This window comes from Petaurus breviceps, unplaced genomic scaffold (assembly GCF_028583685.1).
Source record: "Petaurus breviceps papuanus isolate PSGF00001 unplaced genomic scaffold, PetGlider_PUasm1.0 183, whole genome shotgun sequence".
Lineage (NCBI taxonomy): Eukaryota > Metazoa > Chordata > Mammalia > Diprotodontia > Petauridae > Petaurus > Petaurus breviceps.
This window is the reverse complement of record NW_027185791.1, coordinates 14221186-14234085: the sequence shown is the minus strand read 5'-3', so window position 1 is coordinate 14234085 and position 12900 is coordinate 14221186. Positions and strand designations below refer to the sequence as shown.

The 12900-nt window shown below is 50.4% G+C and overlaps 1 protein-coding gene across 1 annotated transcript in view; it reads left to right on the top strand.

Moving 5' to 3' along the window:
• Positions 1-3380: 3380 nt before the first annotated feature.
• MYO15A (myosin XVA) overlaps positions 3381-12900 on the top strand; it is a 144727-nt gene continuing 135207 nt past the window's right edge. Inside the window, exons 1-3 of the mRNA XM_069087739.1 lie at positions 3381-4245; positions 4342-7286; positions 10489-10571. Of these exons, the coding sequence (XP_068943840.1) occupies positions 3381-4245; positions 4342-7286; positions 10489-10571 (3893 nt within the window). The remainder of the gene's footprint in view (positions 4246-4341; positions 7287-10488; positions 10572-12900) is intronic.

Sequence of the window (12900 nt, the reverse complement as noted above, 5' to 3'; positions counted from 1 at the left end):
TCTTCTTCTTCTTCTTCTTCTTCTTCTTCTTCTTCTTCTTCTCCTCCCCTATACATATCTACATGCATGCATACATACATTTGTGTATATATACATATACATAGACATAAAGATATCGATGTCACCTCTCCCAATCGCCTAGACTTAATACAAATCAAGGTTACTGAATATATCACTTATAAGCAATGTAACAAACCAGGCACACAAAATAATTGACAATATGTCCATAGTGAGAAATAGCACGGCCAAAGTGATCATTAACCATCCTTATAACTTCTGACTTCAAACTTCTGGAAGCACAATCGCACCATTCAGTTTTCTCAATGTCTCTTCTCAAGAATTCTCTTCTTGTTTCTTTTCAGGAGAAGAGTTAAGCCCAGTTTGGGGAGGAAGCAAGTTCTCTTAGTTTCTTTTTCCATCATCTCTGGTCATCAAAGTTAATTATGTCTCCAGAATGACGGTTAAACTCTGTCTCCTTACAGACTCCTCATAGTTAAAAGATTCCTTTGCCTATTGGAGATGTAGAAATCTACAGCTGAGAAATTGTCCCTGGAGTAAATCACAGTCCTTGTTTTATATCCAGGCATAAGGTTTGGATGGGGCTAATTTCTGTAAAGAGTATGACTTTTTTTTTTCTTTTTGGAGGGCAATTGGGGTTAAGTGACTTGCCCAAGGTCACACGGCCGGATCTGAACTCAGGTCCTCCTGACTCCAGGGCTGGTGCTCTATTCACTGTGCCACCTAGCCACCCTAAGAGTATGACTTCTAATGTGAAGAGTTAGGCTCCCTATTTCACATTCTTCAGTTTCCCCAACTCTATCCACCCACCCCATCCCCTGCAATGTTCCAAGGACAAATCCCTCAAAGCTTAGATTTAGGCTCACATCTAAGGTTGCCTCAAGTAAGTGGGGGGGGGGGGAATAAAATAGGCGCTTGATATATACTAGGAAACATGTATGGGACACTTCATTTATTCCTATGCATAAGAGGAACATTAAAGATGTGACACAGAGTGTACATTTATAAGACAACTTAAAGAGGATTCAGTGACTTTTTGATTACTGTTATGATCTTCTGAGAGGCTGATACAAATGTCATGAGAATGTAACCTTCCGCGACTATAAAATGGGGCTTACAGCTCCTCCCCAAAAGGGTTTCTGTGAGAATCAAATGAGACATTTGTAAAGTGCTCAGGGCAGCGCCTGGCGATATGTCAATTACACACGTGAAGTCGTACAAAGCACATTTCCATGACTCGTGCATTCTCTTGGCGAGCTTCGCCATCCTGCCTTCCATCTCCCCTTAACTTGAAAGAGCTTCTGACACGAGTGGGAAAGATGGAGAGATTCTTTTATGCAAAATTCATCCCTTAGAAACAAAAACGTAAACTTTCAGAAAGAAGTCTGCCATTGAGCACAGGCACCAAATAAGATGGAGGGGCACCTGATGAGTCCCCTGCTTGAATATAAGTCCTCCAACTAGGTGTCACAGGAATTCCTCCATGAATGACTTACGCTTTGCTGTTGTTCAGTGGTGTCTAACTCTTCGTGATCCCCATTTGGGGTTTTCTCGGCAGAGATACTGGAGGGCTTTACCACTTCCTTCTCCAGCTCATTTTACAGATAAGGAAACTGAGGCAAATAAGGCTAAGTGACTTGCCCAGCGTCACCCAGCTAGAAAGTGTCAGAGTCTGGATGTGAACTTGAGTCTTTCCAGGCATTCTATCCACTGCACTACATAACTCCCCTGATTTACTCTTTAGGGATAAGCATTATCTTCTCAGAACACTGCTTTACAATACAAATTCCTCAAAATAGAGGCATCACGGTAAACTACTATCAGTCGCTCACATCTTAGTGTTGCAACTAAGAGTTACAGCTTGATGGGACTGAAAGGGACCTAATGATGACTTAGTCTAAACTTTTCCTTTTACAAATGAGAAAACTGAGGTTCAGGAACACAGGGCTCCCAGATCAGGTGAGACTATGGCTATTATCACACATAGAATAACCAACTAGGCTAAATTTGCATCTTACCTTAACATACTAACTAGTATTTATATAATGCTTTCAGGTTTACAGAAAGCTTAACATCTCTACAAGAAATATTTCATTCACCTTTCTGAGGAAGTATTATTGATGGAAATTCCAGTTTCTGGAAGAATGTGGTCAATGGAGGGGCAGCTAGGTGGCACAGTGAATAGAGCACCGGCCCTGAAGTCAGGAGGAGCTGGGTTTGGATGTGACCTCTGACACTTAACACAAAAAATAGCCGTGTGACCTTGGGCAAGTCACTTAACCCCAATTGCCCTCCAAAAAGCAAAAAAAAAGAAAGAATGTGGACAATGGGAAGATTATTTTGGGTCAGGGATACTTTGAGGGTCCCTTAAATCATCCCTTGTATGTGATAAAGGGATGAAGGGGTCCCGACATAGCTTCTTTCTCTGATCTGCAAGGAAGGCCCATAGATGGAGCTTTGTGGATCAAGTTTCTATCTCGTCCAGGCTCCTAAGACATTTGGTGGCACAGAGGTTCTGTTTGCATTATTCATGCTGTCATGATGCAAGGAGATTTAATTACCTACTTGCTTAGTCCTGAGAGCATCTCTCTTTTCTTTCTCTTCTTCCCCTAGCCCCTTCCTTTTCAAAGCCTTGCCCAGCCTCTGGGACTCCTACAAACTGCCCCAAATAGGGTTCTGGGAAATGCACTCAAGATTCTGAGCTATGAGATCACACACATACACATCTCTCTCTCTCTCTCTCTCTCTCTCTCTCTCTCTCTCTCTCTCTCTGTCTCTCTATATATATATATATATATATATATATATATCTCCTGGGGGAACAAAGAAAAGGAATACATCTTTACCCAATAGCGGCAAGGGGAATTTCAGGATTTTGCCAAGAGGTCTCCAAGAGTAAGGAAAGTTGCATATCTCATAGGAGACCCCACAAAGCAGCAGTCCCCTGGAGACTGGAAGGAGAACCCAAGTCAAGTCAGAGTGAGATGAGGCTGGGGTCACTGCTCCCCTTAGACTCTAGTCCTTCCCCCAGTAAATGACTCTTTACCTATTTCCAAGACCTGCTTGAAGGTGAAACACAAGGCGGATGGGGGTGGGGGGAAGAAGGGGAGAAGTCTTCAGGGAATGAATTATGTATAGATTAGGCTTGGCAGCCTCCCTAGGGTGTCTTCCTCCACAGGCAGGCAAAGTTCCTCAGCCCAGTCAGTTCCCTGTCCGGGCTGCACCTCCTGCCCACCTTCTGAGTGTCCTCTGCGAGTGCGGGAGGGACAGAGAGACCACCTTAGCCCCAGGCCAAGTGCTAGGAGCTGCACTTAAAACCCAGTGTCCTTTTTGCCAGACCTGACTAGGAGGGAGAGGCAACCATGGCCAAAGATGAGGAGGAAGACAAGGGGAAGAAGAAGAAGAAGGGGAAGAAGCCTCCGGAACCCGAGAAACCCAAAAGAAGCCTCAAAGGGACCTCGAGGCTCTTCATGGGCTTCCGGGACAGGACACCAAAGGTATCCAAGAAGGGTCAGTTCCGGAGTGCCTCCCACTTCCTCTGGAGTCTCAACAGAGGCCCACAGAAGACCAAGAGGAAGAAGAAGGCCAAGACCGTGCTGCAGTCCACCTCCAAGCTGATGACGCAGATGCGGGAGGGCAAGAAGAAGAAGGCGATGAAGGAGAAGAAGCCGTCCTTCATGGTGATCCGTTTCCCGGGCAGGAGAGGCCGAGGGAAGCTCAAGCCCCGAGCCCAGGTGCTGAGCAAAGCGTCTACCTCCATCAACTGGCTGACCAAGAGGTTCCTCATCAAAAAGGCGGAAGAGTCGGGAAGCGAGCAGGCCTCGGTGGATGCCTGGCTGAACCGCTCCAGCTCCCGCTTCGGGTCCCAGAAGCTCCCGTTCCCTTCGGGGGCCGACATCCTCAAGCGAGAGGGGAGGCTGAGAAGGTTCCCCCGAGGCCGAAGCTTGTACGAGTCGGGAGGAGCCATCGGCTTCCTTCCCTTTGAGACAGAAGGGCCCTCGCACCAGTCTGGCTCGAGGAAGTCGCTGTATGGGCTGGAAGGCTTCCAGGACCTGGGCGAGTACTATGACTACTACCGCGGGGGAGATGACTTCTATGACCGGCAGTCCCTCCATCAGTACGAGCGGCAGGCGCCGTCCCGCTCGCCCCGGGGCGCCCACGGCTCGGAGGGGCCCGCCTACGGCGACTATTACTACGGGTACCCGGTCCGAGACCCTTACGAGCACTGTGATGATGAATACTACGACAGCGACTACTACGGGCACGATTTCTACGGGCCCGGTTACTACGAAGATGATTTCTATGGGCCCGGTTACTACGAAGATGACGATTACTACGGGCACGGCCTCTACCTTCCCTACAGCTTTGACTATGGTTATGAGGACTATGGCCTGCCTTATGCCCCGCCTTTGGGGTATGCCCCGCCTTTGGGGTATGCCCCGCCTTTGGGGTACCCCCCGCCTTTGGGGTACGCCCCGCCTTTGGGGTACCCCCCGCCTTTGGGGTACCCCCCCTACAGTTACTACGAGGGCTTTGAGGAGCCGCCATATCCCTACCCCTACTACTTGGGGCCCTACAGTCCCTATGAGGAGGCGGGGTACCACCCAGGAGGAGCCGATGCCATTTACCCTCCTGAGGTCCCCTTTCCCTACCCTGAAGGTCCCCCCTTTGACTATGCCTGGGAACCTCCCATCCCGTCCCCCCATAATCCCTATGCCCACCCCATGGACGACATCATGGAACTGGAAGAGGGAGAGCCAGAGGAGGAGCCAGGGATTGAGCAGAAGGGTTACACCTTCAAGCCACCCAGCACATCCTTCTTCGAGCAGCAGGGTATGGAGAAGTCAGCCACTTCCAAACTGTCCTTGATCAGGAAGTTCCGACTCTTCCCCCGGCCCCAGGTGAAAATCTTTGGCAAAGAGAAACTGGACGTGCCCCTGCCTCCTTCCCTGGACATCCCACTCACCACTGAGGAGCAAGAGGACGAGGAAGAAGAGGAAGAAGACCAGTACCCGGCGGTCTCTGTGCCTTACGCCCCGTACCTCCATCCTTTCTATGCCAGCTTCCTGTCTCCCCGGGACCGAAATGTCCAAAGAGCCCTGTCAGCCTTCAGGATGAGGAGAGACCTGGGCTTCCACAGACAGCTGGCCAGACCCTCTCCACCAGCAACGTCACTTGCCCGATTCATAAAGAAAACCCTTTCGGAAAAGAAGCCCATCCCCAGATACGGCGGCAGTGCCCGCCAGAAGGGCACAGGCTCATTCAGGAGACCAGCTGTGAGGGAAGCCGCCTACAAGCGCTTTGGCTATAAGCTCGCGGGCATGGATCCCGACAACCCAGCCACGCCAGTGACCCTGAGGAAATTCCGCGGCCCGACCATTAATCACAATCCCCCCCAGAGTGCGCCACCCTTGTCTCCATCCCCAGAGCCTTCAAAGAAGAGCGTCCTCATCTCCCCACCCCCCCTGAGGAAGAATGAGAACCAGGACGTCAACTCATCCCTCTGGGCCTTCTTACCAAACCTTTCAGCAGGACCCACACAGTCCTCTCCCTTTGGCTCTTCTCCTTATGGATCCTTCCACCAAGGACCGCCCTCACCCCAGTCCTCCCTGCCTCAGAGGCCCTGGTCTCCCCCAGGACATCCTGTCCTCAGACCACAGTCCAGCTGGTGGAGTCTCATTGAACCACCATCTGTATCCAATTTTCAGAAACCAGAGGCTAATCCCTATCCATTGTGGTTTGGGGGACCCCCAAGCAGGCCACCATCTCCTACTCCTTCACTTCGGTCATCCCTCAGGAGACCAGGCACCCTCAGCTTCCCAGGGCCTCCCACGAGGGGACCAATGTCCTCTGGAGATCTGCTGGAATCTCCTTCCCCACAGCCATCCCTCAGGAGCTTCCGAAGCGCAGGGGCTCACTCCCCACTGAGACCCTCTTCCCCACAGCTATCCATCCATTCTGCTTCTTCACTGATATATAGCCCCAGGCCCAGAAGGCCCCCCTTTTCACCTCCATTGGGGGTCAAGGGTTCCAGTCGTCATCCATCTCTTAGAGAACCTCTCTCCCCAAATCCATCACTCAGTCGTTTTGGGCCTCATTCCCCCCACTTAGGGTCCCCTCGTCTCCCTCCTAGAGGTGGGAGCCAGCGGCTTCCCTCACCTCCTCCACCAGGCCGAAGCCTGAGGCGCCGGTCCCTTAACCTGCCTAGGAAACCTCCCCACAGCTGGAACAGGCTCAGTGAACGTCCAACCGAGGCAGTAAAGCCCCAAGTGCACCTTCCACTCCAGAGGTCATCACGCCGACGGGTCCCCCCCCAGCCACCACCAGGTCTCTGGAGTGGAGATGGACCCATGCCTGATGTGCCTCCCAGACAGGGCAGCCGCCGCTCACTGGGCCGGCAGGCGCCACCTTGGTTCCCACCCCCACTAGCCCCAAGCTGGGATGTGGATCTGCCCCCAATCCAGCGCCCACCATCCCCATGGCCTGGCCTGACTGGCAGCAGGCGAGGCTTCTCCAAGAGACGCCGGCCACCATCTTCATTTCACAGACCCTTCTTCCAACAGGTTGGTCATCCTGTGCCTGGACCTGCCCATCCTCCATCTCCTGCTTTCCAAGAGAGGGCCAGTGACTCAGCTCATGTTCTCCTTGGTAGGCTTGAAGAGCCTGGGCCTGGCCAGATCTCTAAATCATCAAACGAAGATCCCATGAAATCTGAAAAAGAGGAAGGCATCGACACTCCCACCCCCAAGCCCTCTCCAGTCTCCATCTCTCTCTCCCCTAGGATCTCTGAGAAGTTTTCCCCAGGGCTCATGCAGCGACGAAAGCCACTCAACAGTAGTTTCTCTTACCCACTGAGTGCCTCGCCTGGTGCCACATGGCCCAGTCTACGCAGATGGGCATCCTTGCCCACATCACTGGTCCAGTCAGCCCCTTCCATAGGACCTGCTGGGGCTCGAGAGAAAGGAGAGCGAGGTCCCCTGAGGCCTGGGCGCTTTGCAATTGTTCTGCCTCGTGTCCAAAAGATGAGCTCCTTCCAGCAGGTGTCCATGCTGCCCCAGCAGCTACAACGCATGGGGTCAACACAAGGCCTCCCAAAGGCCCAGAAGCCCAGCTGGGTGCACGTGTCGGTGTCAACTGAGACCTATCGACGGTGGCCCAGAGTGACCGCAGGGACCTTGTCCCATTACCTGTCTTGTGAAGTGTCCCTCCAGTGCCACGCCTTCAAGGGCCCCTGGGAGAAGGAAGGCCCAGCAAGCTGGAAGACTCAGGTAAGCACAAGCTCTTGGTGTGTTTATTGATGCAGGTGAGTGATTTGGGCTGAGGGCAGAAGGGATGACCTATACCCCTTGAAGGAGGGTCCTAGTTTGAGTAAACAGTCAGTTTCCCTTTCCTTGGGAAGGCAATTCCAAACAGTTTAACCTGCTTCCACATGAAGCTTCCCCAAACCAAGAGGCCGTTCCATAAGCGGAAGTTCTCAGGAGGCCTCTACACTTAAGCTCCACTCAAACGGATAAAGCCCCTCACTGTGGCAGCATGGAAAGGAGTCAGGAAACCTGGGTGCAAGCCTCGGTCCTAGAACTGATTAATGCTGTGATTTTAGTCTTTGGTGCCTCCAAATCTGTTTTCTCATCTGTAAAATGGGGACAATACCAGCACTAATTACCTTCCTGAGTGATAGTGAAGAGAGTGTTAGAGTGAAATAGAAATGTGAGCTGATGCTATTGTTATCTGTTTGGCCCTCAGCTGGGCATGACAGGAAATGCCTTCAGATGGCATAGTCCAGCTACGCCAAAATGAAAAGAACAGTGTATAATAAATATAGTGTTATGGGCGGCTAGGTGGTGAAGTGAATAGAGCACCGGCCCTGGAATCAGGAGGACCTGAGTTCAAATCCGGTCTCAGACGCTTAACATAAAAACTAGCCGTGTGACCTTGGACAAGTCACTTAACCCCAATTGCCCCTCCAAGAAAACAAAAAAAGCAAATAAATAAATAAATATAGTGTTAGGTTATTAGATCCCGTCCTGGGTGCTATAAAAATTCAGGGATGGGGAGAACAGTGAGCTCGTGCGGTCAGGGAAGGCTTCACGAAGAAGGTGGGATGTAACCTGAGCCATGGATAAATGGGGAGATTTGGATGGGCAAACGGGAAACAAAAGAGAGCGTTCTAGGCTGAGAACCTGTACCTCTGTGCATCCGGACATTAATAATCATTGCTAGCATTGTTATAAATGCTTTAAATGGGGAGAGTGTTTTACAAATATTACCTCATTTGATCCTCGTGACAACACTGGGTGGTGGGTGCTATTATTACCCCCATTTTACAGTTGAGGAAATGGAGGCAGGCAAAGGTTAAGTGACTTGCCCAAGGTCATGCAGCTTAGTATCTGAGTCCAGATTTGAACTCAGATCTTCCTGATTCTAAGACCAGTGGTCTATCCAGGGCTAGCTCTCTGACAGGAAATAGCCCCAGCTCCCAGAAACTACCCAGAAGCTTTGTGTGCCCTGGGAATGGTCCTGGATCTGCTACAAGGTCTTTCCCCTAGCTTGGCCGCCCCATCTGACAACTTCATAAGTGTGCTCTCTGGGTACCCCCAGGTGGCTAAGGGAGCTTCTCAGGACCAAGCCTGAGTATCATGTTCTAGGAGCCTTGTGGCCTTGGTCACCCAAGCTGGTGAGGCCAGAACTAAGGGTGCTAGTGGTCCTGGCCTGGCCTGGGAAATAAGCAGCCAGGCAGACAGTTCTTGGCAGCAAAGACTAGATGGGGGGAGGGATGGTCACCAGAGCCCTCCCCTGGGGCTGATTCCTTCCCCTGCCATAAGAGTGGGGGAGGCGGAGGCAGGCAGCTTATTTCTGTCCCAATCAGCCGCCTCCCTTCCCACAGATGGGTGTCTGGCCCAGGGGCTGCGGATGTATGGGAGCCGTGGGTTCCGGGAAGGGCTCCCTTGCAATGGCGGCCCAGGCTCCATCAGCAAAAGGCGGCTACCCACCCAGTCATGGGGTCCTGCGTTCTGTGTTTGATGCAGCTCTTCTAGAGAGATGTGCCAACCGCCCAGGGCTCCGGGGCAAGGATGCATGGCAGCGCCCACGGTGGGCACTGATCACCTTGGAATACGTGAGTGGTTGAATTATTTAGGTAGCAGCAGCAGCAGCAGCAGCTGAGAAGGTTCTCCCTGGCATGTGGCCAAGGCCTTTTGAGTTTTCTCTTCTCAGTGCCCTACTTATCAGGAGCAACGTCTGAGGAACGGAGGATGGGAGGGAGATTTGTGTTGTCCCACCCACTCCCCAGCACCAGGGAGATGTCTGGGAAGAGCTCCTCCCCTGGTCCTGGGGTCTAAGGAAACTCTTCTCCAATAGCTTTTGCTGAGAAGGTTGCCCCTCATGACCTGGAGAGTCAGGGTCTGCCCGCTCTGGGGGGGGGGGGTGCACCCGCAGCTCTAGGGCTGGTCTGTTCCCTTGGTTTGGTGGTAGTGAGTGGTTGGTGTGACAGTAACATCCACAGAGGGGCAAGGTCTATAAGGAACAACGACATACATGCGTGTGCTAAGGGAGCACAATGACAGGGTACATGTCTATACTGCATGTGTGACAATGCCCTGTGAATGCAATACGAGGATTGTGGAGGGAGTCATGTACACACGACACTGCAGATTGGGGCTGCATGTGAACACGTGTGCCCTTGGTCATCTCGTACACATGGGAATGCATCTGAGCAGGGGGAGTTTGCAAACGTGTTTCTTGTGCCCGTGACTGTGTATGATGTGTAGATATGTGTGGTTGTGAGAGGTGGGGGGGGGTGTGTTCCAAGGTTTCTAAACCCTTGGAAGGCTAGGAGATCTTCCCCTTCCTCTGCCTCCTCATCGTGAGAAGGATGGGGGTTCTCTCAGGTCACCTGTTCCAGCCCTTTCCTGCTACTCTGTCATCTGAATGGCTTTGCAAGGTTTCTGGGCCTCCCCTTCACTCAGCCCCTCTACGTTCTCTCAGAAAACTCTCTCTGGGATATTCTCTGTCCCCTCCATTTAGCCAGGCGTCCTTTTTCCTCCTCTCATTTCTCCTTCAAACCCTCTCTCCTCCCATCTCCTTCTCTCCCATGCGCACACAAACTCCACCAACAGAGGGCACTGGAGAGCTCTTCTGCCCTGCCCTAGGATCCCATTGTGGGTTGACACCCACCAGAGCCAGCATCAGTGCCCTCCACCACCACCCCAGAGGTTGGCAAGGCAGTAGATGCTGTCACTGAGGATCAGGGAACCAGGTTTCTGTCTTCCTGTGCTCCCTGCCTTAACTGTCCCTTCTCTGAAATGGGAAGCCAGATAGCCCCACCACTCACCTGTAATTTCAGTGCTTTGAGCTGTAAGGAGAACAGATCTGCCTCTAGCCGTTCCCGTCCCTCCTAACTCTCCCTCTTCTCATTGTCACCCCCTGTCACACTCCACAGGCCATCTCAGCTCTTCTCTGTTCCCTCCACAGATGCACTCCATCCGTAATCTGCCCTCCATGAGATACCGAGTACAGCAGGAAGAAGATGGCGTGGAAGACATGACCCAGCTGGAGTGAGAGTCTTTGATGGGGAAAGGGGAGGGGGGTGGAGGTGATTTTGGCCATTAGAGCTCAGGTGCGGTCATCACCCGAGGTTTCAAGGTCTGAAAATCCTGCCCCTTGCATGTTCTCTCTAGGAAGCTTCACTGTAACACAGGTATTCTCCCTTACAAAATAAATACCTAGGCTTCTTGGAGAGCATTTCTTCTGAGTCTATTTTCTCACTTGTAAATTTCTGCTAACATTACTGACCTGATTATAAGGAAAGTACTTTACAAAACCAAAAGACTGAGTTATTATTATTATTATAAACATTGACACCATGTTGTGCCCCCATAGATGATGCGCTCTGAGCAGCTATTCACCTTGCCTATCCCTGGTTCCAGTTTTGTCGAATGCCTAGACAACTGGAGGGGGAGGAGGGTCTTTGCCTCTGTAGGATGGGTACAAGTGATACCACAGAATCTTAGAATCCCAGTTAGAAGGACTTTAGAGAACATTGGGGGAGGCAATGAAAAGAACTGGACTTGGGAATCAGGAGACCTGGGTTCTATCTAATTGTCCCAAATTCCTTGAGGAATCTTGGGCAGACCACCTACCTTCTCTGGATCTCAGTTTCTTCATCTGTTAAAGAAGGGGTTGAAAGAGTTGATTTCTAGCATCCCTTACCATTCTACACTTTTGTGATTCAGCCAGTCCAATCCATATGTGAAATACAAATTCCCTCTACAAGAATTTTGACAGCCACTGCTTAAACCCCTTCAGTGTCAAAGAACTCACTGCCTCATAAAGCAGGACGTTTCAATGTGTATGACATGCCCCAATTTGTTAGAAATTTCTTCTTTAAATTAAGCTGAAATTGGTGTTCCTCTAACTTTCACCCATTGTTCTTATTTCTGTGCTCTAGGACCACACAAAACAAGTCTACTCTCTCTTCTATATAATATCCCTTCAGTCATTTGGGGTTAAAGGCTGCCTAACCATCATCACCATCATCATTATATGCATGACCATTTGCGAGACAACTTCCACTTTGCAAAATAATAACAGTAATACAGTTATCCCCTCCACATTGCTGGGGTGAGGGACATGGTGTCCCCACGATCTGGAAAATCCAAGTAAAATGCTTTACCCCTCCCTTCGTACCAGAGAAGAAGTCTGAATTGTTATGGTATTAAAAGATAAAAGATGTTGATATTGAATAATATTATACATACATGTATGCATTTATGCTGAGTTTCTAAACTGCTTCTATGTTGTCTACTGGCCTTTGTGTGTTGTCTGTGGCTTCTGCAAAAAAAAAAAGGCTTCTCCCCCCAAATTCCCATTTAATTTCTTATGCCTACCTGCCATATTTATGATGATGGGGAAAGTCACTATGTGGAAGGGATAGCTGTATCATTAACAATTCATTTATACACATAGCTCCTAAAGTTTGCCAAGCACTTTTCTCATAACAATGCTTATGAGATATTACATATGAGGGGCAGCTAGGTGAATAGAGCACCGACCCTGGAGTCAGGAGGACCTGAGTTCAAATCTGGCCTCAGATACTTAACACTTAATAGCTGTGTGACCTTGGGCAAGTCACTTAACCCAAAATGCCCTGTCTTCCCCCCTCCAAAAAGCAAAATAAAAGGAAAAAAAAGATATTACATATGAGTAAACTGAGGTCCAGGGAAGTGATGTAACAATTGGTCCTTCACTAGGTACTGCCATCTCCACTGGCTTTCATCTTGTAATTTGTCTCTCTTTCTCAAACTCCTCAAAAAAGCCTTGGTGCCTCATCTTTTCTCAGTCTCTTCTAAACCCTCTGCAATCTGCCTTCTGGAATGGACCTCTACAAAGTCACCAGTGATCTTTTCGCTGTCCAACTTAAAAGCCTCTTCTCAATCCTCACCATTCTAACCTCTGCAGAGTTGGACCCTTGGCCATTCTCTCCTCTCTGGTTTTTCTTGAGACACCATTCCCTCCTGGGTCTCTTCCTACCTTTCTGATCACTCCTTCTCAGTTTATTTTTTTTTTTAAAGCAATCGGGGTTAAGTAACTTGCTCAAGGTTACATGGCCAGGTGTTTCTGGGGGGGTGCTAAGTGTCTGAGCCCGGGATTCGATCTCCAGGTCTTCTCAACACTGGAGCCGGTGCTCTTACTTGCTGTGCTACCTGGCCGCCCCTAAGCAATTGGGATTAAGTAACTTGCTCAAGGTTACACGGCCAGGTGTTTCTGGGTGTGGTGCTGAGTGTCTGAGCCTGGGATTCGATCTCCAGGTCATCCCGACACTGGAGCCGGTGCTCCCACTCGCTGAGCCACCTGGCCGCCCCTAAGCAATTGGGATTAAGTAAC